At 58.4% G+C, this 27,051-nt stretch overlaps 1 protein-coding gene across 1 annotated transcript; it reads left to right on the top strand.

Moving 5' to 3' along the window:
• Positions 1-490: 490 nt before the first annotated feature.
• LOC135174172 (oocyte zinc finger protein XlCOF26-like) lies at positions 491-27,051 on the top strand. Its single transcript, XM_064141401.1, has 2 exons — positions 491-669; positions 25,369-27,051. Exon 2 carries the CDS (start codon positions 25,513-25,515, stop codon positions 26,665-26,667), a length of 1,155 nt encoding a protein of 384 aa, XP_063997471.1. The 5' UTR covers positions 491-669; positions 25,369-25,512; the 3' UTR covers positions 26,668-27,051.

The following is a 27,051-nucleotide window of genomic DNA, read 5'->3' as shown; positions in this document are numbered from 1 at the left end:
CCTGCGCGGGGGCTGCGCTCGGGCCTTGGCCTCTCTGCTGCTCCCCACAGGCGCAGAGGAACTGTCGCTGCTGGGACGCAGAGCACAGCAGGGCTCAGACAGCTCCGCCAGCGCCCCGAGCCCCGCGGAGCCTGCTCGGCACAGGCTGTCTCTCGCAGGTTGCCTCTCCCCAGGGCGCGCTCCGAGCAGCGATGCTTTGGGCAGGCAGAGAGCAGAGAAGCACCGAGCCAGAGGCGGCGCAGGGAGGCTGCGCACAGCAGCTCAGCCTCTGCTCCCCGCAGCGCAGAGCAGCAGCAGAGGTGAGAGGAACCTGAGCGAGGGCAGAACGAGGGGAGCGGAGCAGCGGAGCAGGGCAGAAACGGCCTCTGGCTGCGCAGCTGCGGCGCAGAGGTGAGGGCAGAGCTGGGCGCAGTGTGCGCGGCCACTGCTGCTGCCCGCGGGCAGGAGCCATGGCGGGGCGGGGCCCTGCTGCTCCTGCGGCGCTGATTGGCTGCGGCTGCCCGGCTGGGGGCGGGACTTCCGCTCCCGCCCGCGGGGTCCGTTCCGGGGCCTCCGCCGCAGGCTCTGAGCTCCCCAGGCCGGCAGGAGCCTGCCGGGGCCGGCGCTCGGCACCGTCCTGTGCGCGGAGCTCTGCCTCGGCCTCCGCTCTGCGCCCCCCGCGTGTGCCAGGTGGGGAGAGGGCAGCGGAGGGGCCGCGGGGGGCAGCCTGGGGCCGGGGTCGCGATCCCCGGGGCCGAGGGGTCTGTGCCGGGTGGGGGTTCGGGAGGGGCCTGTGGGGCCGCTGCGGGCCGGGAGGGGCCGCGGGGCCGGGGGGGGTCGGAGGGGCCCTGGGGGAGGCTCTGTGGGGCTGGGGGAGGCTCTGTGGGGCTCGCAGGGGGGGCTGTGGGGTCGGGATTGGGACCCCCTGCGGGACGCGCGGGCGGAGGAAAGCTGCGGCCGGGATCGGGACCCGCTGGGGCTGAGGGGGTCTGGGGCCGGGGCTGGGCTCCTGTGGGGGTCGGGGGGGGCCCTGCCGAGGCTGCTGTGGGCGCAGGCCCTGCCGGGCGCCTCCAGCCAGGCCGCGGGCAGCAGGCGGCAGGGGCCGGGCAGGCTCCGGCGCTGCGCGGAGGGCAGAGGCAGGCCCCGGGCAGGCTCCGGCGCTGCGCGGAGGGCAGAGGCAGGCCCCGGGCAGGCTCCGGCGCTGCGCGGAGGGCAGAGGCAGGCCCCGGGCAGGCTCCGGCGCTGCGCGGAGGGCAGAGGCAGGCCCCGGGCAGGCTGCCGGAGCCTCGCCTGGCTCTGGCTGCTGGCCCAGCCCGGCCAGCTGCAGGTCCCGGGGGGCTCTGGGGGGAGGCCAACCCCTGAGTGCCCCAAACAGCCTCCCCGGGCCCCCTGTGCCCCCCCGGGCAGCCCCCCCCGGCCCCTGCCACAGGCAGGAGGAGCAAAGGCCCAGCCCAAAATGCCTCCCGGCTCTGAGAATGTTCCCCCAGGACCCCAGAGTGAGACCCCAGGAGCCTCAAGTGGCCCCCGGGGAAGCCAAACCAGCAGCCTGGGACCCCGGAATGCCTCCCTGGGACCCTCACTCACTCCCCTGGCACCCAAAACTACCCCAAAGGAACCGAGAATGGCCTCCAGGGCCCAGGTGGGCAGAAAGGATCCCCCCAGAGCCCCCAGGGCAGCAGGGCTGGGGTCTGCAGGGACTCTGAGCAGCAGGGCCCTGGCAGCAGCCTCTGGGACCCTTCCTGCCCAGGGGCAAAGAGAACACTGTCAGCCCCTCCTGTTCCTCCCAATCAGCTCCATCTGGGGCTCCTTTGGGCACCTTTTTGTTTCCTGGGGGATAGTTTTGGGGTGCCAGGGAGGCATTTGGAGGTCTCAGGCTGCTGTTGTGGCTTTCCTGTGAGCATTTTGGCTTTGCCTTTGCTCCCCTACTTGTGGGGAGGTCCAGTGTGGGCTGCCTGGAGGAGCACAGAGGGTTAGGGGAGGCTGTTTGGGGGGTTCAGGGCTTTAGCCTCCCCCAGCCTGTGCCAGTGCCTGCAGCTGGCAGTGCTGGGCCAGCAGCCAGGGGTGCTGCTGCCTCAGCCCCTGGGCCTGGCTCCCGGTGCTGGCAGTTTGTAGCTGTTCCTTCTGCTGAGGAGCTTTGGCTCAGGGCAGTGCTGAGAGCTCTGCTGCTGGGCTGGGGCAGAGCTCCTGGTTGTGTGCAGCCCTTTCTGAGGAGTGTTGGACAAACCTGGGTCCCCTCCAGGCCTTTCAAGTGGTTTTCTGAGAGGCTTTGCAAACTTTGAGTCAGTTTTTAAGGGGGTTTAAGAGCTCTGAAGAGTGCCAAAGAGGCCAATCAGCCTGGGGAGAGTCACTGAAGCCTCCCCAGGGTTCGTTTGTGTGACTGATGGAGAGGTCTGAGTGATGCTGCAGGCGTTTCGGAGCAGCTCTGTTGTTGGCTTCTGAGGAGGTTCTCAAGGGTCTGAGAGGCTTAAGGAAGCTCAGAAAGTCCTTGGAGCCTGCAGAAGGAGCTGGAAGAGTCTCACAGAGATTTCAATGACTCCTGCAGAGTTTCCTAAGCTGTTTTTGTCCTCTGCACAGATGGGCAGAGTCCAATGGGATGGAGTTCAACAGCTCCAAGTGCAGGGTGCTGCACTTTGGCCACAGCAACCCCATGCAGAGATACAGGCTGGGGTCAGAGTGGCTGAGAGCAGCCAGACAGAGAGGGATCTGGGGGTGATGATTGATACCCACCTGAACATGAGCCAGCAGTGTGCCCAGGTGGCCAAGAGAGCCAGTGGCATCCTGGCCTGCATCAGCAATGGTGTGGTCAGCAGGAGCAGGGAGGTCATTCTGCCCCTGTACTCTGCACTGGTTAGACCACACCTTGAGTGCTGTGTTCAGTTCTGGGCCCCCCAGTTTAGGAGGGACATTGAGATGCTTGAGTGTGTCCAGAGAAGGGCAACGAGGCTGGGGAGAGGCCTTGAGCACAGCCCTACGAGGAGAGGCTGAGGGAGCTGGGATTGGTTAGCCTGGAGAAGAGGAGGCTCAGGGGAGACCTTATTGCTGTCTACAACTACCTGAGGGGAGGTTGTGGCCAGGAGGAGGTTGCTCTCTTCTCTCAGGTGGCCAGCACCAGAACGAGAGGACACAGCCTCAGGCTGCACCAGGGGAGATTTAGGCTGGAGGCGAGGAGAAAGTTCTTCCCTGAGAGAGTCATTGGACACTGGAATGGGCTGCCCGGGGAGGTGGTGGAGTCGCCGTCCCTGGAGCTGTTCAAGGCAGGACTGGACGTGGCACTTGGTGCCATGGTCTGGCCTTGAGCTCTGTGCTAAAGGCTTGGACTTGATGATCTGTGAGGTCTCTTCCAACCTTGGTGATGCTGTGATACTGTGATGTTGTGACGCTGACGCTGTGACACTGTGACGCTGTGACGCTGTGACGCTGACACTGTGACGCTGTGACGCTGACGCTGTGACACTGACACTGTGACGCTGTGACGCTGTGACGCTGTGACGCTGACACTGTGACGCTGTGACGCTGTGACGCTGTGACACTGACACTGTGACGCTGTGACGCTGACGCTGTGACGCTGTGACGCTGTGACGCTGACACTGATGTTCTGATGCTGACACTGATGCTGTGACGCTGTGACACTGACGCTGTGGCGCTGACGCTGGCGCTGTGACGCTGGCGCTGTGACGCTGACACTGATGCGCTGACGCTGTGACGCTGTGACACTGTGACGCTGTGACACTGACACTGTGACTCTGACGCTGTGACGCTGACGCTGTGACACTGACACTGTGACTCTGACGCTGTGACGCTGTGACGCTGACGCTGTGACACTGACGGTGACGCTGTGACACTGTGACGCTGTGACACTGTGACGCTGTGACACTGACGCTGTGACACTGTGACGCTGTGACACTGACGCTGTGACGCTGTGACGCTGTGACGCTGTTACTGTGACGCTGTGACACTGACGCTGTGACACTGTGACACTGTGACGCTGACACGCTGTGACGCTGTGACACTGACGCTGTGACACTGACACTGTGACGCTGTGACGCTGACGCTGTGACACTGACACTGTGACGCTGTGACGCTGACGCTGTGACACTGACACTGTGACGCTGTGACGCTGACGCTGTGACGCTGTGATGCTGACACTGATGTTCTGACGCTGACACTGATGCTGTGACGCTGTGACACTGACGCTGTGGCGCTGTGACGCTGGCGCTGTGACGCTGGCGCTGTGACGCTGACACTGATGCGCTGACGCTGTGACGCTGTGACACTGTGACGCTGTGACACTGACGGTGACGCTGTGACACTGTGACGCTGTGACACTGACGGTGACGCTGTGACACTGTGACGCTGTGACACTGTGACGCTGTGACACTGTGACGCTGTGACGCTGTGACGCTGTGACGCTGTGACGCTGTGACGCTGTTACTGTGACGCTGTGACACTGACGCTGTGACACTGACGCTGTGACACTGACGCTGTGACACTGTGACCCTGTGACGCTGAGATGCTGATGCCGTGACGCGCTGACGCTGTGACACTGACGCTGTGACACTGATACTGTGACGCTGTGGCTCTGTGACGCTGTGACACTGTGATTTGAAGAGTCTGACAAAGGCAGAGCTCAGAAGGTCTCTGCAGTGCTGTTCGAATGCACCTTCAGGTGGATTTAGGAGCTTGGAGGAGTTCTGAAAGGTCTTAGAGGCCTTTAGGAGTTGTGAGGAGCTTTGCCTCTGGATGGCAGCCAAAGTTGAGCTCTCTGCTGCCTTCCACTGCCCCATCCTGCTCCTCCCTGGCTCCTTTGCTCTTGCTCAGCTTGAACTGTGCAGTTTGTCCACTTTGGATGCCTTCCTGGAGTGGTTTGGGTTGGAAGGGACCTTAAAGCTCATCCAGTCCCATCCCCCTGCCGTGTGCAGGGACACCTCCCACCTGCCCAGGTTGCTGAAGGCCTCATCCAGCCTGGCCTTGAACACCTCCAGGGAGGGCATTCACAACCTCCCTGGGCAGCCTGCTCCAGTGTCTCCCCAGCCTGACTGTGGGGAATTTCCTCCTGGTGTCTGGTCTGGGTCTTCCCTCGTCCACCTTCAGTCCATTCCCCCTTATCCTATCACCACAGGCCCTTGTCCAAAGCCCCTGCCCAGCTTCCTTGCAGGCCCTTTCAGGTCCTTCCAGCTGCAGCTGGTTTTGAGGGAGTTGTGGGTTTAAGATCTGGGATGTCTGAAACCCTTGAGTGCAGCCCTCCTGGGGCCAGGGAGTCCAGGAGGTGGACCAGAAAGTGTCACCTGTGTCCCATAATCCTGCATCCACTGCCCCTACCAACTGGCTGCACTCTCAGTATTGCCCTTTTCTCCTCCCTCCCTCTCTCTCTCCCTTTGCAGTGTGGACCTCATCTCTGCTGTGTGCTGGAGGTTTGCAGCTGACTTTGGCCTCAGCTGAGCTCCCTTTTTGCTGCATCAATTGGATTTGGTATAAAGTAGAGAGGTAAGGTGGGGAGAGGGCATGGAGGGCCTGGGTTTGGCCTTGTTTGGAGGGAGGTTTTGGAGGGCTTTGGCCTAAGGAGGGTTTGGGGGAATGGTGGCTGAGGTGGACTGTGGCTGGAAAGCTTTGGGCTGAGAAGGTGTTTGGAGAGCTGTGGCTGAGGTGGACTGTAGCTGGGAAGCTTTGGGCTGAGGAGGTCTGTTGGAGAGTGGTGGCCAAGGCAGACTCTGGCCTTGTGTATCTCAGCTGCTGGTGCAGTGCTCTGTGCAGTTCCTCCTAACAGTTCCCTTTGCCAATCCTTTCCAGCCTGGTGTGCAGAGTTTGTCTGTAGCTGCTTTGAGAGGGGCTGAGGAGCTTCTGTCTGCTCTTGCAGGCAGAACTGGAGAGCTGAAAGGGTTTAGCTTTTGCCAAGCTGGTGGCACAGGAATCCCTAGCAATAAAAACTGCCTTGGGCTGCAGCTCTGGAGTTGGGCTTTTTGCTGTGGGAAGCATCAGGGCTGTGGAGCTTGCTGCTGCTGTTGGAGTTGCTAGAATGAGAGCAGTTTGGGCAGGACAAGGCTTTTAAGCTGGCAGAGTGCAGCTGCTGGGTTCAGCACTGCCAGGTGAGCACTGAGCCCTGGCCCTCAGCATCAGAGCTGCAGAGCTGTTGACCAGCTGCAGGGTGAGGGAGTCCAGCAGTGCCCTGGGCAGGCTCTTGCAGGGCTTCACCCTGCAGTTTGTGTCAGGTGCAAGACCTGCCCAGATGGTGTCATGTTGGAAGGGACCCTCAGAGGTCATTTTGTCCACTCTGTGACAGTGAGCAGGGCCAGCTGCAGCTAAAGCAGGCTGCCCAGGAGCACATCAGCTGTGACCTGGAATGTCTGCAGGGATGGAGCCTTCAGCCCCTCCCTGGGCAGCCTGTTGCAGAGTCTCAGCAGCCTCCTTGTGCAGAACTTCCTCCTGGTGTCCAACCTAACCCTGCCCTGCTCCAGTTTGAATCCAGTCCCTCATGTCCTATCCCCACAGGCCCTTCTGCTCAGTCCCTGCCCAGCCTGCCTGTAGGTCCCATTCAGAAGTTGAAATGTGGCTCTTCTCCCCAGCTGAGGAGTCCAATGCTGTCTGCAGTGCCTCTGCTGGCTCTGCTGCAGTGGCTCTGTGCTGAGATTTCCAGTGCTGAGAAGCTCTCTTCCAGGTCTCCCTGTGTGCAGCTGGGAGCTGAGGGCAGGAGGAGTGGTCCTGAGCACTGGGACAGGAAAGAGCTGCTGAAAGCTGCTCAGGGGTCTGAGCTGCTCCCTTCTGCTCTAATGGTGCCCACTGGTGCTGGACAGAGCTTGGTCAGGGGTCTGAGCTGCTCCCTTCTGCTCTAATGGTGCCCACTGGTGCTGGACAGAGCTTTGTCCTTGGAGTCTGCTCTGGTGGTGTGCATCAGTGCTGGGCTGAGGCTGCCCAAAGGGAGCTGCCAAATCCTTGTCCATCTGAGCCCTGTTTTTCTGGGTCTTGTGTCCTGTGTTTGATGATAGAATGGTTTGGCTCCGAGGGGACCTTGGGCATCCTCTAGTTCTGGGCAGGGACAGCTTCCACCAGAGCAACTTGCTCTAAGGCCTGCCCAAAGCCTCTCCTCCTCTCTCCTCCTCCTCTCTCCTCCTCCTCCTCTCTCCTCCTCCTCTCTCCTCCTCCTCTCTCCTCCTCCTCTCTCCTCCTCCTCTCTCCTCCTCCTCTCTCCTCCTCCTCCTCTCTCCTCCTCCTCCTCTCTCCTCCTCCTCCTCTCTCCTCCTCCTCCTCTCTCCTCCTCCTCCTCTCTCCTCCTCCTCCTCTCTCCTTCTCCTCTCTCCTTCTTCTTCTTCCCTTCCCTCCTCTCCCTTCCCTCCTCTCTCCTTCCTCCTCTCCCCTTCCTCCTCTCTCCTTCTCTCCTCTCTCCTTCTCCTCTCTCCCTCCTCCTCTCTCCCTCCTCCTCTCTCCCTCCTCCTCTCTCCCTCCTCCTCTCTCCCTCCTCCTCTCTCCCTCCTCCTCTCTCCCTCCTCCTCTCTCCCTCCTCCTCTCTCCCTCCTCCTCTCTCCCTCCTCCTCTCTCCCTCCTCCTCTCTCCCTCCTCCTCTCTCCCTCCTCCTCTCTCCCTCCTCCTCTCTCCCTCCTCCTCTCTCCCTCCTCCTCTCTCCCTCCTCCTCTCTCCCTCCTCCTCTCTCCCTCCTCCTCTCTCCCTCCTCCTCTCTCCCTCCTCCTCTCTCCCTCCTCCTCTCTCCCTCCTCCTCTCTCCCTCCTCCTCTCTCCCTCCTCCTCTCTCCCTCCTCCTCTCTCCCTCCTCCTCTCTCCCTCCTCCTCTCTCCCTCCTCCTCTCTCCCTCCTCCTCTCTCCCTCCTCCTCTCTCCCTCCTCCTCTCTCCCTCCTCCTCTCTCCCTCCTCCTCTCTCCCTCCTCCTCTCTCCCTCCTCCTCTCTCCCTCCTCCTCTCTCCCTCCTCCTCTCTCCCTCCTCCTCTCTCCCTCCTCCTCTCTCCCTCCTCCTCTCTCCCTCCTCCTCTCTCCCTCCTCCTCTCTCCCTCCTCCTCTCTCCCTCCTCCTCTCTCCCTCCTCCTCTCTCCCTCCTCCTCTCTCCCTCCTCCTCTCTCCCTCCTCCTCTCTCCCTCCTCCTCTCTCCCTCCTCCTCTCTCCCTCCTCCTCTCTCCCTCCTCCTCTCTCCCTCCTCCTCTCTCCCTCCTCCTCTCTCCCTCCTCCTCTCTCCCTCCTCCTCTCTCCCACCTCCTCTCGCTCCACCTCCTCTCTCTCCTCCTCCTCTCTCTCCTCCTCCTCTCTCCCTCCTCCTCTCTCCTCCCCTTGTGGGAGACCTCCTCCAGCCTTGTGCTCAGGACCTGTCTGAACAGGCACACTCAGCTGTGTGCTGTGCAGAGCCAGGCTGCTGCTGCTGCATCCCAGGGACGTGTTTCAGCTTTGCCTGCCTGCAGGGTGTGTTTCCTGCACAGCTCAGGTGTTCCTCTCCAGACATTTGCCTGCCAGGTTCATGCTGTCAGAGCTCTTGGGCTGGTGGGAGTGCTGTGCACACAGGAGTGCAGCACTTGGTGCAGCCAGGCCCTCTGTGGTGCCTTTGGCCAGATGGCTGTGGGGACAGCTGTGGCTGTCTGCAGCTGCCTTCAGGGCAGAGCCTGCTTGGCTGTCTAGAAGCAGGCAGTGCAGAGTTCAGATTCCTGGCACCAAATGTTGCTCCCTCTCCCAGAGAACCTCCTTTGCCTGTCCTTGCCTTTGGCTTACTGTGGATGAAGGCCTGGAAGCTGAACCCTGTAGCTTGGCTGTGTCCCACTTGGGGTCAGAAGGCAGAGGGCTGCAGCTGTGTTCAGTGATTGTTGTTCTGGTGTCCAGAGCTGCATTTTAAGACTGTTGCTGTGTGTGGACAACTAACCCAAACCTTGCAGCCTTGCCTGGCTTCAGTTCTGGGCCCCTGGCTCCAAGGAGGACATTGAGGTGCTGAAGTATGTCCACAACAGAGCAGCTCAGCTGGTGCAGGGCTTGCAGAATGCCTCAGGCTGGAAAAGGCCCTGGAGATCATCAGCTGCAACCATTCACTCTGCTCTGTGAGGAGCAGCTGAGGGACCTGGGATTGTTCAGTGTGGAGAAGAGGAGGCTGAGGGAGACCTCACTGCCTTCTCCAGCTGCTTCAAAGGAGGCTGGAGCCAGGCAAGGGTCACTCTCTTGTGGCATGCAGTAAGTGAGAGGACAAGAGGGAAGGGCCTCAGGTTGTGCCAGGGGGGGTTCAGGTTGGGGTTTGGGTGGAATTTCTGCCCAGAAAGGGTTGTCAGGCCCTGGCCCAGGCTGCCCAGGGGGGTGGTCGAGTCAGTGTCCCTGGAGGCATTTGAAGGAGGCCTGGATGCAGTGCTGAGGGCCATGGCTTAGTGGCTGTGAGCTGCAGCAGGGCAGCTGGGCTGGATGCTGTGCAGGTCTGTGCCAGCAGCAGCAGCAGCTCTGTGGTTCTGTGCTCCAGGCCATGCAGTTTGGCTTAGTAATGCCTGCCCTGAGCCTTAGAATGGAGTGGGAATGGCTGCAGCTGGAGGGCCCCTCTGGGCTCATCCAGTCCAACCATCAACCCAGCACCTCCATGGCCACTGAAGCATGTCCCCAGGTGCCATGGCCACACATTTCTGGAGCATCTCTGTGGACACAGGATCCTGGAACCTTAACCTTGTCAGGGCAAAGCAGCTGAGAGTTCTTAGTGCCCAGGGCCATGCTGCCGTGGCCTAGGCAAGCCTCAGCTGCTTTAGAAACCTCCAAGGGAAGGAGTCAGAGATTCCTGCTCTTCAAATGGTAAAGTAGCTTCAAGCAGCTTGGCTTAGGCCTTCTTTAGGCCATTTTCGTTGTGGGACAAATGTTGATGTGCTTGGAAAATCTTTGCTCAGTAAAACTCCTCTCAGGCATTTAATGGCACAGTTAATCACAGTCTCACAGCATCACCAGGGTTGGAAGAGACCTCACAGCTCATCAAGTCCAACCCTTTAGCACAGAGCTCAAGGCCAGACCATGGCACCAAGTGCCACGTCCAGTCCTGCCTTGAACAGCTCCAGGGACGGCGACTCCACCACCTCCCCAGGCAGCCCATTCCAGTGGCCAATGACTCTCTCAGGGAAGAACTTTCTCCTCACCTCCAGCCTAAATCTCCCCTGGCACAGCCTGAGGCTGTGTCCTCTTGTTCTGGTGCTGGCCACCTGAGAGAAGAGAGCAACCTCCTCCTGGCCACAACCTCCCCTCAGGTAGTTGTAGACAGCAATAAGGTCACCCCTGAGCCTCCTCTTCTCCAGGCTAACCAATCCCAGCTCCCTCAGCCTCTCCTCGTAGGGCTGTGCTCAAGGCCTCTCCCCAGCCTCGTTGCCCTTCTCTGGACATGCTCAAGCATCTCATGTCCCTCCTAAACTGGGGGGCCCAGAACTGGACACAGCACTCAAGGTGTGGTCTAACCAGTGCAGAGTACAGGGGCAGAATGACCTCCCTGCTCCTGCTGACCACACCATTGCTGATGCAGGCCAGGATGCCACTGGCTCTCTTGGCCACCTGGGCACACTGCTGGCTCATGTTCAGGCAGGTATCAATCAGCACCCCCAGATCCCTCTCTGTCTGGCTGCTCTCAGCCACTCTGACCCCAGCCTGTATCTCTGCATGGGGTTGCTGTGGCCAAAGTGCAGCACCCTGCACTTGGAGCTATTGAACTCCATCCCCTTGGACTCTGCCCATCTGTCAGGTGGTCAAGGTCCTGCTGCAGAGCCCTTCTGCCCTCCAACCCAGCCACATCTGCCCCCAGCTTGGTGTCATCTGCACACTTGCTGATGACTGACTCCATGCCCTCATCCAGGTCATCTATGAAGATGTTAAAGAGGATGGGGCCCAGCACTGACCCCTGAGGGACACCACTAGTGCCAGCTGCCAGCTGGATGTGGCACCATTCACCACTGCTCCCCAGGAAGGGAATGTTTGAGTGAGTCCTGCTTTGGTTGGAGCTTCAGGGCAGAAAAGTACTTCACAGAGGCTGTTTAGTGTGAATGATGTGCATGGAGCATGGAGCAGAGGCTGTGGCTTTGGCAGGCAGCTCTGCTACTGCCTGCAGCTCTTTGTTCCTTCACACTCAGCGTGGTTCTGGAGTCTGACCCTGCACTGCTTCATCCCCTTGGGTTCTTTTCCTCACCAGCTGCTCTGCTCTGGCTTTCAGTGCCAGCAATACCAAACATTCCACCACTGCACTCTCCCCACAACCCCAAGCCAAGCACCCATCTAATATCCTGCTGGTTTTGATGAGAGGGGAAGGCATCAACCAGGAATGGCTGCATGTGGGAGCTGCCTGCTGTGCCAGGGTTGCAGCACAGCAGGAATCTGCTGAGTGGCTTCAGTCACTGATGGAAATGCTGGAAATGGCACCCAGCAGGCACAAGCAGTCTGAAAGGTTCCTGCAGTGCACTGAGGACAGCTTTCTCCTGCAGGTTGTTGAGCCAACCTGAGCTCCTTTTGTGCTCAGGTCCCTGCCTGGTGAGTGTGGGGCAGGTGTGGATGGAGTCTGCCTGGACTGCAGCAAAGCCTTTGGCACTGTCTGCCACAAGCAGCTCCTGGCCAAGCTGGCAGCTCCTGGCTTGGACAGATTCACTCTGTGCTGGGTCAGGAACTGGCTGGAGGGCAGAGCCCAGAGAGCAGTGGTGAATGGTGCCACGTGCATCTGGCAGCTGGTACCAGTGCTGTGCCCCAGGGGTCAGTGCTGGGCCCAGTCCTGTTCAATATCTTTGTTGATGCTCTGGAGCAGGGCATTGAGTCCAGCAGCAGTGAGTTTGCAGCTGGCACCAAGCTAGGAGCAGCTGTGGAGCTGCTGGAGGGCAGCAGAGCCCTGCAGAGGGCCCTGGCCAGGCTGCATGGGTGGGCAGAGGCCAAGGGGAGGAGACTGAACAAGTCCCAGTGCAGGGTTCTGCACTTTGGCCACAACAACCCCAAGCAGCTCCAGGCTGGGGCCAGAGTGGCTGAGAGCAGGCAGGCAGAGAGGGCCCTGGGGGTGCTGGCAGAGAGCAGCTGCAGAGGAGGCAGCAGTGCCCAGGTGGGCAGCAGAGCCAATGGCATCCTGGGCTGGCTCAGGAGCAGTGTGGGCAGCAGGAGCAGGGAGGTTCTTGTGCCCCTGTGCTCAGCACTGCTCAGGCCACCCCTGCAGTGCTGTGTCCAGTTCTGGGCTCCTCCATTGCAGAGAGCTGCTGAGGTGCTGGAAGGTGCCCAGAGCAGGGCAGCAAGGCTGGGGAGGGGCCTGGAGCAGAGCCCTGTGAGGAGAGGCTGAGGGAGCTGGGGGGGTGCAGCCTGCAGCAGAGGAGGCTCAGGGCAGAGCTGATTGCTGCCTGCAGCTGCCTGCAGGGAGGCTGTAGCCAGGTGGGGTTGGGCTCTGCTGCCAGGCAGCCAGGGGCAGAAGAAGGGGACACAGCCTGAAGCTGTGCCAGGGCAAGTCTGGGCTGGATGTTGTTAGGAAGTTGTTGGCAGAGAGAGTGATTGGCACTGGAATGGGCTGCCCAGGGAGGTGGTGGAGTTGCCATGGCTGGAGGTGTTGCAGCCAAGCCTGGCTGGGCACTGAGTGCCATGGGCTGGTTGGTTGGCCAGGGCTGGGTGCTAGGTTGGGCTGTTTGAGCTTGGAGCTCTCTTTCAGCCTGGCTGAGTCTATGAATTCTCTAAGAACCAGCAGGGGAAGTGCCTTGCTGCACCTTGCATTAACAAGCAGTGAAGGACTGGTTGTAGATGTTGAGGTTGGGGTAATCTTGGCTGTAGTGACCACAACATGTTAGAGTTCAGTGTCAGGAGAGAGAGAAGCAGGGTGGTGAGTAGAATTTCAACCCTGGACTTTGAGAGGGCTGACTTTGCCTTCTTCAGAGCTTGAGGCTGGTAGGCCAGAGCTAGGGGTCAAAGCAGCAGCCCAGCTGAAGTGCATGGACACTAATGCATGCAGGATGGGTCACAAGCAAGAGGAGCTGGAAGCTTTGGTGCAGGAGGAAAACTGTGGTGTTGCCACCATCACAGAGCCCTGGTGGGATGAGTCACATGAGTGGAGTGCTGTGATCAGTGGCTACAGACTCTTCAGGAGAGACAGGCAAGGGAGGAGAGGTGGGGGAGTGGCTCTGTATATTAGAGATGCTCTGGATGTCATGGGGTAGAAATCAAGGATGATCAAGTTGGGTCATTATGGGTGAGAATTAAGGGGAAGGCCAACAAGGCTGATATCCTGGTTGGAGTCTGTTACAGACCACCCAACCAGGAAGAAGAGGTTGATTTATTACTCTTTAAGCAACTGGAGGCTGCCTCAAGATCCCCTGCCCTTGTTCTGGTGGGCGACTTTAACCTACCAGACATCTGCTGGGACTTAAACACTGCAGAGAAGAAGCAGTCTAGAAGGTTTCTAGAGGGTGTGGAAGACAACTTCCTATCCCAGCTGTTACGTGAGCCTACCAGGGGGCAGCCCTGCTTGACCTGCTGCTCACAAATAGAGAGGGGCTGGTAGGGGATGTGGTGGTTGGAGGCTGCCTGGGGTCCAGTGACCATGCAATTACAGAGTGTTCAATACATGGAGAAACCAGGAGGGGCATCAACAGAACCTCCACACTGGACTGCCCAAGGGCAGACTGCAGCCTATTTAAGGAACTAACTCAGAAAGTTCCTTGGGAAAGAGCCCTGGAAACAAAGGGGTCCAGGAAGGTTGGAGCTGCTTCAAGAAAGAACTCCTGCAGGCACAGGAGCAGCTGTGCCATTGAGCCAGCAGAGGAGCCGAGGAGGGAGGCAGCCAGGCTGGATGGGCAGGGAGCTGCTGAAGGAATTAAAGATAAAAAGAGAGTTTATCACCTTTGGAAAAGAGGGGAGGTGTCCCAGGAAGAGTTCAAGGAAGTTGCTAGGTCTTGTAGAGGAAAAATGAGAGAGGCAAAAGCCCATTTGGAGCTCAGGCTGCCACAGCTGTCAGGAAAAATAAAAAACGTTTCTTTAAATATCTGAATGGCAGAGAAGGGCCAAGGACAACCTCCAGTCCTTGTTAGATAGAGAGGGGAACATAGTGACAAAGGATGAGGAAAAGGCAGAGGTGCTTAACACCTTCTTTGCCTCAATCTTCACTAGTGGGACAGGTTGTCTCCAGGACAGCTGGACTCCTGAAGTGGTGGATGGAGGCAGGGACCAGTACAGTCCCCCTCTAATCCATGAGGAAGCAGTAAGGGACCTGCTGAGCCACTTGGATCCTCACAAGTCCATGGGACCGGATGGGATCCACCCTAGGGTGCTGAGAGAGCTGGCAGCTGAGCTGGCCAAGCCACTCTCCATCATTTATCAGCAGTCCTGGCTCACTGCAGAGGTCCCCAGAGACTGGCAGCTGCCAATGGGATCCCATCCACAAGAAGGGTCGTAAGGAGGAGCCAGAAAACTACAGACCTGTGAGCCTGACCTCAGTGCCAGGCAAAGGCATGGAACAGGTCATCTTGGGTGCCATCACACAGCACCTACAGCATGGCCAAGGGATCAGGCCCAGGCAGCATGGGTTTAGGAAGGGCAGGTCCTGCCTCACCAACCTGATCTCCTTTTATGATCAGGTTCCTGCCTGGTGAGTGTGGGGCAGGAGTGGATGGAGTCTACCTGGACTGCAGCAAAGCCTTTGGCACTGTCTGCCACAAGCAGCTCCTGGCCAAGCTGGCAGCTCATGGCTTGGAGAGATTCACTCTGTGCTGGGTCAGGAACTGGCTGGATGGCAGAGCCCAGAGAGTGGTGGTGAATGGTGCCACATGCAGCTGGCAGCTGGCACCAGTGCTGTGCCCCAGGTATCAGTGCTGGGCCCAGTCCTGTTCAATGTCTTTATTGATAATCTGGATGAGGGCATTGAGTCCAGCAGCAGTGAGTTTGCAGCTGGCACCAAGCTGGGAGCAGCTGTGGAGCTGTTGGAGGGTAGGAGAGCCCTGCAGAGGGACCTGGCCAGGCTGCATGGGTGGGCAGAGGCCAAGGGGAGGAGACTGAACAAGTCCCAGTGCAGGGTTCTGTGCTTTGGCCACAACAACCCCAAGCAGCTGCAGGCTGGGGCCAGAGTGGCTGAGAGCAGGCAGGCAGAGAGGGAGCTGGAGGTGCTGGCAGAGAGCAGCTGCAGAGGAGGCAGCAGTGCCCAGGTGGGCAGCAGAGCCAATGGCATCCTGGGCTGGCTCAGGAGCAGTGTGGGCAGCAGGAGCAGGGAGGTTCTTGTGCCCCTGTGCTCAGCACTGCTCAGGCCACCCCTGCAGTGCTGTGTCCAGTTCTGGGCTCCTCCATTGTAGAGAGCTGCTGAGGTGCTGGAAGGTGCCCAGAGCAGGGCAGCAAGGCTGGGGAGGGGCCTGGAGCAGAGCCCTGTGAGGAGAGGCTGAGGGAGCTGGGGGGGTGCAGCCTGCAGCAGAGGAGGCTCAGGGCAGAGCTGATTGCTGCCTGCAGCTGCCTGCAGGGAGGCTGTAGCCAGGTGGGGTTGGGCTCTGCTGCCAGGCAGTCAGGGACAGAACAAGGGGACCCAGCCTGAAGCTGTGCCAGGGCAGGTCTAGGCTGGATGTTGTTAGGAAGTTGTTGGCAGAGAGAGTGATTGGCATTGGAATGGGCTGCCCAGGGAGGTGGTGGAGTGGCCGTGGCTGGAGGTGTTGCAGCCAAGCCTGGCTGGGTACTGAGTGCCATGGGCTGGGTGCTTGGGCAGGGCTGGGTGCTAGGTTGGACTGGGTGAGATTGGAGCTCTCTGCCCCCCTGGTTCATTCTATGATTCTATTTGGAAGTATCCAGGGGACTAAGGCTTCAGAAGGAAGGGGAGCCCAAGGGAGCTGCTTAGTACTCAAACATTAACTCCTCCAGGCTCAAAAAAATGTATTCCCTTGAATAAAAACCAAACCCAAAAGCAAGGGAGGGAGGCAGAAGAGCTCCAAAAATAAGCTCTTGGGAAAACTCAAAAAGGAGGTTTGCAGTATGTGGGAAAAGGTCAACTGGGAGGAGTATGGAAATATTGCCAGAGAATGTATCCCAGTGTCACAGTGTCACAGCATCACAGTATCATCAGGGTTGGAAGAGACCTCACAGCTCATCAAGTCCAACCCTTTACCACAGAGCTCAAGGCCAGACCATGGCACCAAGTGCCACGTCCAGTCCTGCCTTGAACAGCTCCAGGGACGGCGACTCCACCACCTCCCCGGGCAGCCCATTCCAGTGGCCAATGACTCTCTCAGGGAAGAACTTTCTCCTCACCTCCAGCCTAAATCTCCCCTGGCACAGCCTGAGGCTGTGTCCTCTCGTTCTGGTGCTGGCCACCTGAGAGAAGAGAGCAACCTCCTCCTGGCCACAACCACCCCTCAGGTAGTTGTAGACAGCAATAAGGTCTGCCCTGAGCCTCCTCTTCTCCAGGCTAACCAATCCCAGCTCCCTCAGCCTCTCCTCGTAGGGCTGTGCTCAAGGCCTCTCCCCAGCCTCGTTGCCCTTCTCTGGACACGCTCAAGCATCTCAATGTCCCTCCTAAACTGGGGGGCCCAGAACTGAACACAGCACTCAAGGTGTGGTCTAACCAGTGCAGAGTACAGGGGCAGAATGACCTCCCTGCTCCTGCTGGCCACACCATTGCTGATGCAGGCCAGGATGCCACTGGCTCTCTTGGCCACCTGGGCACACTGCTGGCTCATGTTCAGGCAGGTATCAATCAGCACCCCCAGATCCCTTTCTGTTTGTCTGCTCTCAGCCACTCTGACCCCAGCCTGTATCTCTGCATGGGGTTGCTGTGACCAAAGTGCAGCACCCTGCACTTGGAGCTATTGAAGCCATCCCCTTGGACTCTGCCCATCTGTCCAGGTGGTCAAGGTCCTGCTGCAGAGCCCTTCTGCCCTCCAGTCCAGCCACATCTGCCCCCAGCTTAGTGTCATCTGCACACTTGCTGATGACTGACTCCATGCCCTCATCCAGATCATCTATGAAGCTGTTAAAGAGGATGGGGCCCAGCACTGATCCCTGAGGGACACCACTAGTGACAGCTGCCAGCTGGATGTGGCACCATTCACCACCACTCTCTGGGTTCAGCCCTCCAGCCAGTTCCTCACCCAGCACAGAGTGTTGCCATCCAAGCCATGGGCTGACAGCTTAGCCAGCAGTGTGCTGTGGGGGACAGTGTCAAAGGCCTTGCTGAGGTCCAGACAGAGCACATCCACAGGCCTCCCCACAGCCTTGGAGCTGAGTCTTGCCAGGGAGGTGGAGGAAAGCAAGAAGAGCATTTCAAGTCCATCAGTAACAAAAGGCAGGTGAAGGAAGAGGTGAGTCCACTACAGAGTGATGTGGGAGCTGTGGTAGCCAAAGATGCAGAGGTGGCAGAGCTGCTGAGTGCTTGCTTTGCCTCAGTCTTTGCTGCTGAGACCAGCCCTCAGGAGCCTCAGTCTGGGGAAGCAAGGGAGCAGAACTGGAGAGAGGAGGACACTCCACCAGTCAGTCAGGGCTGGGTTGGACATCACTTGTGCCAGCTGAAGACACACAGATCCATGGGCCCTGATGGGTCACGTTCACCAGTGCCAAGAGGATGCCTGATGTTGTTGCTGAGCCTCTCTCCATGACATTTGGAAAGCCATGGAGAACAGGAGAGGTGCCTGAGGGCTGGAAGAAAGCCAGTGGCACTCCAGCCTTCCAAAAGGGCAGGAGGGAGGACCCAGGCAACCACAGACTGATCAGCATCACCTCCATCCCTGAAAGGTGATGGAGTAGCTCGTTCTGGAGGCTGTCTCTAACCCCATGGAAGAGAAGAGGGTTATTAGGAGTAGCCAACATGGATGTACCAAGGGGAGATCTTGCTTGAGTAACCTCATAGCCTCCTATGGTACCATGACCAAATGGGTAGCTGAAGGCAGAGCTGTGGATGTCATCTACCTTGACTTCAGCAAGGCTTTTGATGCTGTCTCCCACAACATCCTCCTAGAACAGCTCAGGAGATGTGGCACAGAGGCTTGGTCTGTGAGGTGGATTGAAAACTGCTCCACAGAGTTGAGAGGGTTGTCACCAGTGGCACACAGAGTCATGGGAGCAGGCAGGGTTGGAAGGGACTACAAGGATCAGCCAGTTCCAGCCCCCCTGCCATGCCCAGGGACACCCTACCCTAGAGCAGGCTGCACACAGCCTCAGCCAGCCTGGCCTCAAACACCTCCAGCCATGGGGCCTCAACCACCTCCCTGGGCAACCCATTCCAGCCTCTCACCACTCTCATGGTGAAGAACTTCCTCCTCACCTCCAGCTTTGCTTCATTCCCCCCAGTCCTGGCACTATTTGATAGCCCAAAAGTCCCTCCCCAGCCTTTTTGTAGTCCCCCTTCAGATCCTGGAAGGCCACAAGAAGGTCACCTGGGAGCCTCCTCTTCTCCAGACTGAGCAGCCCCAACTCTTTCAGTCTGTCACAGGAGAGGTGCTGCAGCCCTCTGAGCATCCTGTGCCCTCATGGCACAGAATCAGGTCAGAGGCCTGTGGCCAGTGGTGTTTCCCAGGGGTCAGAACTGGGTTCAGTTCAATATCTCTATCAATGATCTGGATGAGGGCATTGAGTGCACCTTCAGCAGGGTCACTGATGATACAAAACTGGGGGGTGGCTGAGACCCCTCAGGCTATGCCTGAGGCACACTCAATGAGATCTGGACAGGCTGAGAACTGGGTGAAGGCAAACCACATGAAGATGCAGGGTCCTGCATCTGGGGAGGAATAAGAGCAGGAAGCAGTACAGGTTGGGGCAGCTCTGTGGAGAAAGACCTTGGAGTGCTGGTGGTCAGCAGGTTCAGCATGGGCCAGTAACGTGCCCTTGTGGCCAAGAAAGCCAATGGCATCCTGGGGTGCATCAGGAAAAGTGTGGCCAGCAGGGCTAGGGAGGTTCCCCTGCCTCTCTTCTCTGCCCTGGTGAGACCACATCTGGAACATTCCTCCAGTTTTGGGCTCCCAAGTTCAAGAGAGTCAGGGACCTGCTGGAGAGAGTCCACTGGAGAGCCACAGTGATGATTGGGGGACTTGAGCTTCTCCCCTGCAAAGAGACTGAGGGACCTGGGGCAGTCTAGTCTGGAGAAGAGAAGGTGAGAGGAGATCTGTCCCAGTTTGGGCCACAAGCTTGCCTGGTACTGGTGGAGAGAAATGCCTCTTACCCCTTTCCAGGATGCTGCACACTGATTGGCTGTTGAGAGCAGAAACTATTTACAAGAGAATATAGGCACAGGGCAGTCAGGTAGTGCAAGTGTCACAGTGTCACAGCATCACCAGGGTTGGAAGAGACCTCACAGCTCATCAAGTCCAACCCTTTACCACAGAGCTCAAGGCCAGACCATGGCACCAAGTGCCACGTCCAATCCTGCCTTGAACAGCCCCAGGGACGGTGACTCCACCACCTCCCCGGGCAGCCCATTCCAGTGTCCAATGACTCTCTCAGGGAAGAACTTTCTCCTCTCCTCAAGCCTAAATCTCCCCTGGCACAGCCTGAGGCTGTGTCCTCTTGTTCTGGTGCTGGCCACCTGAGAGAAGAGAGTAACCTCCTCCTGGCCACAACCACCCCTCAGGTAGCTGTAGACAGCAATAAGGTCTCCCCTGAGCCTCCTCTTCTCCAGGCTAACCAATCCCAGCTCCCTCAGCCTCTCCTCGTAGGGCTGTGCTCAAGGCCTCTCCCCAGCCTCGTTGCCCTTCTCTGGACACGCTCAAGCATCTCAATGTCCCTCCTAAACTGGGGGGCCCAGAACTGAACACAGGACTCAAGGTGTGGTCTAAGCAGTGCAGAGTACAGGGGCAGAATGACCTCCCTGCTCCTGCTGGCCACACCATTGCTGATGCAGGCCAGGATGCCACTGGCTCTCTTGGCCACCTGGGCACACTGCTGGCTCATGTTCAGGCAGGTATCAATCAGCACCCCCAGATCCCTCTCTGTCTGGCTGCTCTCAGCCACTCTGACCCCAGCCTGTATCTCTGCATGGGGTTGCTGTGGCCAAAGTGCAGCACCAGCATTTGGAGCTATTGAAGCCATCCCCTTGGACTCTGCCCATCTGTGCAGGCAGTCAAGGTCCTGCTGCAGAGCCCTTCTGCCCTCCAACCCAGTCACATCTGCCCCCAGCTTAGTGTCATCTGCACACTTGCTGATGACTGACTCCATGCCCTCATCCAGGTCATCTATGAAGATGAAAATGAAATCCACTAGGCCCAAACTGGCCTTCTAGAATCCTCCACCCCTTCCACCCTCAGTCAGCCTCAGGGTAGGCCCAAACCTCCCCCCCCCCGCCATGCTGGGCCTACAAGGCCTCAGTGTCTCAGTTTGCTGCCTGTTGACTCCCCCATGAACTGTGGGATAAGAATATGCTGTTTGTGGAGGGGAGAAGTGGAAGCAAGGCAGGCAGGGAGAGAAGGGGAGAGGTGAGTCAGGCACTGTCTTGTGAGCTGTGATCCCAGGACAGGAACAGTATCCCAGTATCCTGGGACAAGCAGTGCCAGCCCCCTGGGCTGGGCCTCTCTGCCTATGGTTTAGTTTGAGGGGGACCACCTGGGATGCCTCAAACTACCACATTACCTTTTCCATGGGCACCAACATCTGGGGGGTGGGTGTCAAGTGGCTGGGGCTGATCTCTTTGCTGGGCAGCAGCAAGGAACCAAGGAGCAATGGCTACAGATTGGAGCACAGAAAGTTTCAGCTCAAGATGAGGAGAAACCTCCTCACAATGAGGGTCACAGCACACTGGAACAGGCTGCCCAGAGAGGTTGTGGAGTCTCCTTCTCTTGAGACCTGCAAAACCTATCTGGGTGCATTCCTGTGTGCACGACCCTGGGTGATGCTGCCTGGCAGAGGGGTTGGACTCAGTGACCTCTGGAGGTCACTTCCAACCACTAAAGTTCTGTGAGTGGATTCCTAGAATGGTCTGGCTTGGAAGGACCTTACAGATCCTCAGTTCCAGCTCTGCCCTTGGCAGGGACACCTCCCACTCTCACCAGCCCAGGTTACTCAAGGTCTCGTTCAAGTGGCCTTGAACACCTCCATGAAGAGGGCATCCACAGCCTCCCTGGGCAGTCTGTTCCAGTGCCTCTCCACCCTCACTGTCAAGAATCTCTGATATTCATGGCTGGGTAATGTCTTGGCCCTGAGGGTCAGCCACAGCTGAACTGACTTAGAATAGAATCATAGAATCAAGCAGGTTGGAAGAGAGCTCCAAGCTCACCCAGTCCAACCTAGTACCCAGCCCTGGCCAGTCAACCAGACCATGGCACTAAGTGCCCCAGCCAGGCTTGGCTTGAACACCTCCAGGGATGGTGACTCCATCACCTCCCTGGGCAGCCCATTCCAGTGCCAATCACTCTCTCTGCCAACAGCTTCCTCCTAACATCCAACCTAGACCTGCCCTGGCACAACTTCAGACTGTGTCCCCTTGTTCTGTTGCTGCTTGCCTGGCAGAAGAGCCCAACCCCACCTGGCTACAATGTCCCTTCAAGTAGTTGTAGACAGCAATGAGCTCTGCCCTGAGCCTCCTCTTCTCCAGGGAAAACAACCCCAGCTCCCTTAGTCTCTCCTCATAAGGTTTGTCTTCCAGGCTCCCCACCAGCTTTGTTGCCCTTCTCTGGACACCTTCCAGCACCTCATCAGCTCTCTGCAATGGAGGAGCCCAGAACTGGACACAGCACTGCAGGGGTGGCCTGAGCAGTGCTGAGCACAGGGGCACAAGAACCTCCCTTGTCCTGCTGCCCACACTGCTCCTGAGCCAGCCCAGGCTGCCATTGGCTCTCTTGGCCACCTGGGCACACTGCTGGCTCATCTTCAGCCTACTCTCTGCCAATACCCCCAGGTCCCTTTCCTCCTGGCTGCACTCAGCCACTCTGTCCCCAGCCTGTAGCTACTTGAGCTTGTTGTGGCCAAAGTGCAGGACCCTGCACTGGGACTTGTTCAGTCTCATCCCATTGCCCTCTGCTCACCCATGCAGCCTGGCCAGGGCCCTCTGCAGTGCTCTCCTACCTTCCAGCAGCTCCACAGCTGCTCCTAGCTTGGTGTCATCTGCAAACTTACTGATGCTGGACTCAATCCCCTGCTCCAGATCATCAATAAAGATATTGAACAGGATTGGGCCCAGCACTGATCCTTGGGGCATACCACTGGTGCCAGCTGCCAACTGCATGTGGCACCATTCACCACCACTCTCTGGGCTCTGCCATCCAGCCAGTTCCTGACCCAGCACAGAGTGAATCTGTCCAAGCCAGGAGCTGCCAGCTTGGCCAGGAGCTGCTTGTGGCAGACAGTGCCAAAGGCTTTGCTGCAGTCCAGGTAGACTCCATCCACACCTGCCCCACACTCACCAGGCAGGAACCTGATCATAAAAGGAGATCAGGTTGGTGAGGCAGGACCTGCCCTTCCTAAACCCATGCTGGCTGGGCCTGATCCCTTGGCTATCCTGTAGGTGCTTTGTGATGGCACCCAAGATGACCTGTTCCATGCCTTTGCCTGGCACTGAGGTCAGGCTCACAGGTCTGTAGTTTTCTGGCTCCTCCTTACGATCCTTCTTGTGGATGGGATCCCATTGGCAGCTGCCAGTCTCTGGGGACCTCTGCAGTGAGCCAGGACTGCTGATAACTGATGGAGAGTGGCTTGGCCAGCTCAGCTCCAGCTCTCTCAGCACCCTAGGGTGGCTCTCATCCGGTCCCATGGACTTGTGAGGATCCAAGTGTCTCAGCAGGTCCCTTACTGCTTCCTCATGGATTAGAGGGGGACTGTACTGGTCCCTGCCTCCATCCACCACTTCAGGAGTCCAGCTGTGCTGGAGACAACCTGTCCCACTAGTGAAGACCGAGGCAGGAGGCTCCCACTTTAGATGGCAACTGTTGGCAGGAAGAATAATTCCCTGCTTGAAGTAGGCCCTTTGAGCTGCAGCTGAGGGTTCAGAGCTGCCTTAGGAGACCTGAGCCCTGGTGGTGTGTACCAGTGGTATTCATGTTCTAAGCATCTGTTCCTAACATCCAGTCTCAATCTGCTCTGCTCTAGTTTGAAGCCCTTGCCCTTGTCCTGTCCTTGCAGGCATTTGCACACAGTCCCTCTCCAGTCTTGTAGCCCCTTCAGGCCCTGGCAGGCTGCTATTAGGTCTCCCTGGAGCCTTCTCTTCTCCAGGCTGAACACCTCCAGCTCCCTCAGCCTGTCCTCAAAGCTGAGCTGCTCCAACCCCTTTAATCATTTTCATGGCCCTCCTGGACCCTCTTCAGTTCCATGTCCTTCCTGTGTGGAGGGCTCCTGCAGCACTGCAGGTGAGCTCTCAGCAGAGCAGAGCACAGTGGCAGAATCTCCTCTCTCCATCTGCTGTTGGTGCAGCCCAGGCTGCCACTGGCCTTGTGTGCTGCAGGCTCACTCTGCCTGCTCATCCCCAGCTTTTTGTCCATCAGCACCTCCAAGTCCTTTTCCTCAGGGCTGCTTTCTGTCACCTCCTCCCCCAGTCTGTACTGATTGTGAGTCTTGTTCCAGCCCAGGTGCAGGACCCTGCAAGTGATCTTGTGGAACCTCAGGTGGCTCTCCTGGGCCACCTCTGCAGCTTGTCCACTCCAGCTCCTCCAACTTGTTCTCCAGGGTGTTCTCCTTCATGCTATACTCCAGGGCCTTCTGTTGGGCCATGCTGGCTGTGTAGAGCAGCCCTAGGACCTTTGTTGGGGCACTGGGGACTCTCAGAGGACCAATGCATGGACAAGGCTGTAGGGGGGTGGGAGGGCTTAGTTCAGCAGCTGTGTGTCTCTGGCTGGTGGCAGCAGCTGACCATGGAGGCACAAACAGCCAAACCTTGCCTGGGTCAGGACAGTCTCCTGACTTCAAACCCTGCCCAAGCAGACACTTGGGGTGTCTACCCACACACCCCAGCCTGTGCCCCATGACAGGAGTCACCTGAGCTCTCACTTCTCTGTCCCCTTCATCAGTTCCTGCATGAGATGGCTGCAGGGTCCATCCCCACCCCTCATCTGTGAACACCTCTGCCTTGGCTTGTCACTGGTTGCTTCAGCCCTCCAGCTCATCCTGCCCTTTGTTCTGAGGGACCTCCCATTCTTCTGCTTACAGCCCAGTTCTTCAGATGCCTCTTCAGCCAGAACATCTTCCAGTCCACCCTTCCAGCTGCATTGGGGCTGGGGCACACAGGGCCAGGGGCCAGTGAAGACACAGGGCCATGGATAGTCTGGGAATGAGGGAAGGGTCTGGGAATGGTCAGGCAGGAATTAAGCCTCATGCCCCACAAAGTGGGACAGGATCAAGGCCCAGCTGAAAAAATGTGTGCAGGAAATGCCAGAATCTGGCAGCATTTCAGGGGATGAAAGCAGTGAATTCTGCTGCACCTCTGCATTTGTTAGCTGGGAGAGTGCCAACAGAGCATGGGCACTGTGCCCCCACAGCAAACCTCATTGCTCTTGGACTTTGGAATGGCAGCTCCAGGAGAACTGTGGGTGCTGTGGGGGCATGGCCAGGGAGGAGACCTGGAGCCATAGCAACAGCTCCTGGCAAATGCAGCTTCAGGCAGTGGGAGGAGCCTGCAGCCAAGGCCTCGGAGAGGCTGGCTGGAGGTAGCTCTCCTGTGGTGCTGTCCTGCAGATGTCTGCTGTGGCTGTGTGCTGAGCAAAGAGCTGAGTCTGCATTTCTTCAGCCCTCTCACCTTCAGCAGCCCTGCCTGGCTGCTGTGCCTGTGCTGCTGTGCTTGGGAGCTGCCCCCAGCAAGGCCCAGCTCTGTTGCATGGTTTTGGGCCATGTTGAGCCATCTCTTGCAGGTCAGTCCTCTCCTCTGAGCCCTTTGCTTCTCTCTGTCAGGGTCTGTGTCCTTCTCTCTCCATCAGCCCTGCCCCTGTTGGCTGGGGAGGAGCAGAGTTTGCAGATCTGCCCTTTGGAACAGCTCAGCGTGTAAAGAACCCAGGCTGGGGGACAGCAGCAGGACCCCAGCCCATTGCTGATCCATGGAGCACCTCTCAGCCTCCTTCAGACCCTCCTGCACACCACATTTCATTGCTCCATGAGCTCTGAGGGAAGTGAGCTGTGGTGGGAGTCTGGGGGCCCCTCGGGCTGGCAGGGCTCAGTTGTGTGGAGGAAGGTGGAGATTAGGAATGGGATGTGGAGGTGCACACTTGAGTGCTGGAGATGGTTTGGTCTTCTTGGGACAGTGCTGCCACCTCTGTTGTGTGAGCCAGGAGAGGTCAAAGGACAGGGCCTAGTCTAGTAACCTCCCAGCCAGTGCTGCCAGGCTCGGGAACGGGGGATGAGGCTGCTGCATTAGTACCAAGGTGTCTCAGCACCCCCAGCACAGGGGCCTGGGGTCTCAGCACAGGGATTAGAGGTCTGACCCCCATCATGGCAAGAAGTGTGGCTTTGAGGGCCACTTTCCATTCCTTGCCCTAGCTGAGCACTGGGTCTTGGGAAGTGCCAGGAGGTGTCATGACCCAGGTAGGATGTAAGGGTTTGGAGTCCTGGGCTCAGGGGCTTCCATCTTCCCTAGGGCACAGTGGTGACCTCTTCCCCTACTAGTGTGGCCTCACAGAAGGACCTGGACAGGAGGTGGGAGAAGAAGCAACCAGAGAACAAGACGAGGGAGACAAAGTGCAGCCTCAAGGAAGAGAAGGAGGAAGAGGATGAGGACAAGATGGAGGATGACAATGCTGAGGGGAATGATGACTATGAGTATGAGGAGAAGGAGGTTGATGAGAAGGAAGAGGAGAAGTATGAGAATGACATCATGGCAGCCCCCTCTGTGCCACCCAAACAGCTGAATCAGTGCCCTGAGTGTGGGCAGAGCATCCCGCCTGGCTCAGAGCCAGCAGAGCACTGCTGCCCCCTCCTCTGCACCCAGCCCTTCATCTGTGGTGACTGTGGCAAGAGCTTCACTGCGACCTCCATACTCCTCCAGCACAACCTCATCCACACCGGCGAGAAGCCGTTCAGCTGCTGTGAGTGCAGCAGCAGCTTCATCGAGAGCTTCAGCCTCGGCAGCCAGCAGCATATCCGTGCTGGAGAGAAACCCTTCACCTGTGCCGCCTGCGGCCTGAGCTTCAGCGACGAGAAACATCTCCTCAGGCACTGTGGCACCCACACGGACAAGAAGCCTTTCACCTGCCCCGACTGCGGCAAGAGCTTCAGGCAGATCTCTGGGCTCACTCAACACCACCTCGCTCACACTGTCCAGAAGCCTTTCGCCTGCCTGGACTGCGGCAAGCGCTTCAGCCACATCTCTACCCTCCGCAACCACCACCGCAAGCACACGGGGGAGAAGCTGTTCCCCTGCGCCGAGTGCGGCAAGAGCTTCACCACCAGCTCCAGCTTCATCCGGCACCAGCTCAGCCACAGCGGCGAGAAGCCCTACAGCTGCGCCGACTGCGGCGAGCGCTTCAGCCGCAGCTACAGCCTGAACCAGCACCGCCTCATCCACACGGGCGAGAAGCCCTTCACCTGCCCGGAGTGTGGGAAGAGCTTCAGGCAGAGCAACTACCTGACCCAACACCGCCTCATCCACACCGGTGAGGCCTTCCCCTGCCCTGACTGTGGGAAGAGCTTCAGGCAGGTCGCTACGCTCCGCATCCACCGCCGCATCCACACCAGAGAGAAGCTGTTCCCCTGTGCCGAGTGCGGCAAGAGCTTCACCACCAGCTCCAGCTTCATCCGGCACCAACTCATCCACAGCGACGAGAAGCCCTTCAGCTGCGCCGACTGCGGCAGGAGCTTCAGCCGCAGCTACAATCTGACCCAGCACCGCCGCACCCACACTGGTCAGCAGCCCACGCTGCAGGGGAGGCACAAATAGCTCCACCTGGGGTCTGTTGGGGTCATCTTGGTCTCTCTGCAAAGGTCTTCTAATGTTCCCCTTGGCACACAAAAGGAGATGACAGAGCCTTCCTCAACCAACTCCTGAGTTCCTTCTCCATTTAGGTGATCCCTGAAAGAACCTTCTCTCCTGAGCCAGCAGGTTGAGCCAGAGCATAGTTGAACTTTGAATCTCATGACTGACGCTCACTGGAATGGCTGAAGGGCACTGGGGGGGCAGTGGCAGTGTCCACAGTAAAGCAGCAAGGCCACTGCTGGGGCAGTGGCAGTGTGTTTGTTTCTCATCCTTTTAGGCCTGCTGTGCTGGGGAAGTCTCACTTCTTTCTCCCTGTCTGAAATGAATATAGAGAATTTCATGGTGCAA

The sequence above is a fragment of the Pogoniulus pusillus genome, unplaced genomic scaffold (genome assembly GCF_015220805.1).
Source record: "Pogoniulus pusillus isolate bPogPus1 unplaced genomic scaffold, bPogPus1.pri scaffold_50_arrow_ctg1, whole genome shotgun sequence".
In the NCBI taxonomy this organism is placed as follows: Eukaryota; Metazoa; Chordata; class Aves; order Piciformes; family Lybiidae; genus Pogoniulus; species Pogoniulus pusillus.
Note: the sequence above shows the minus strand (reverse complement) of the source record. Positions and strands in the feature narration are given on the sequence as shown.

Excerpts from the sequence above, each read along its gene's own strand:
- LOC135174172 (XM_064141401.1), top strand. The coding sequence starts at position 25,513 with ATGGAGGATGACAATGCTGAGGGGAATGATGACTATGAGTATGAGGAG.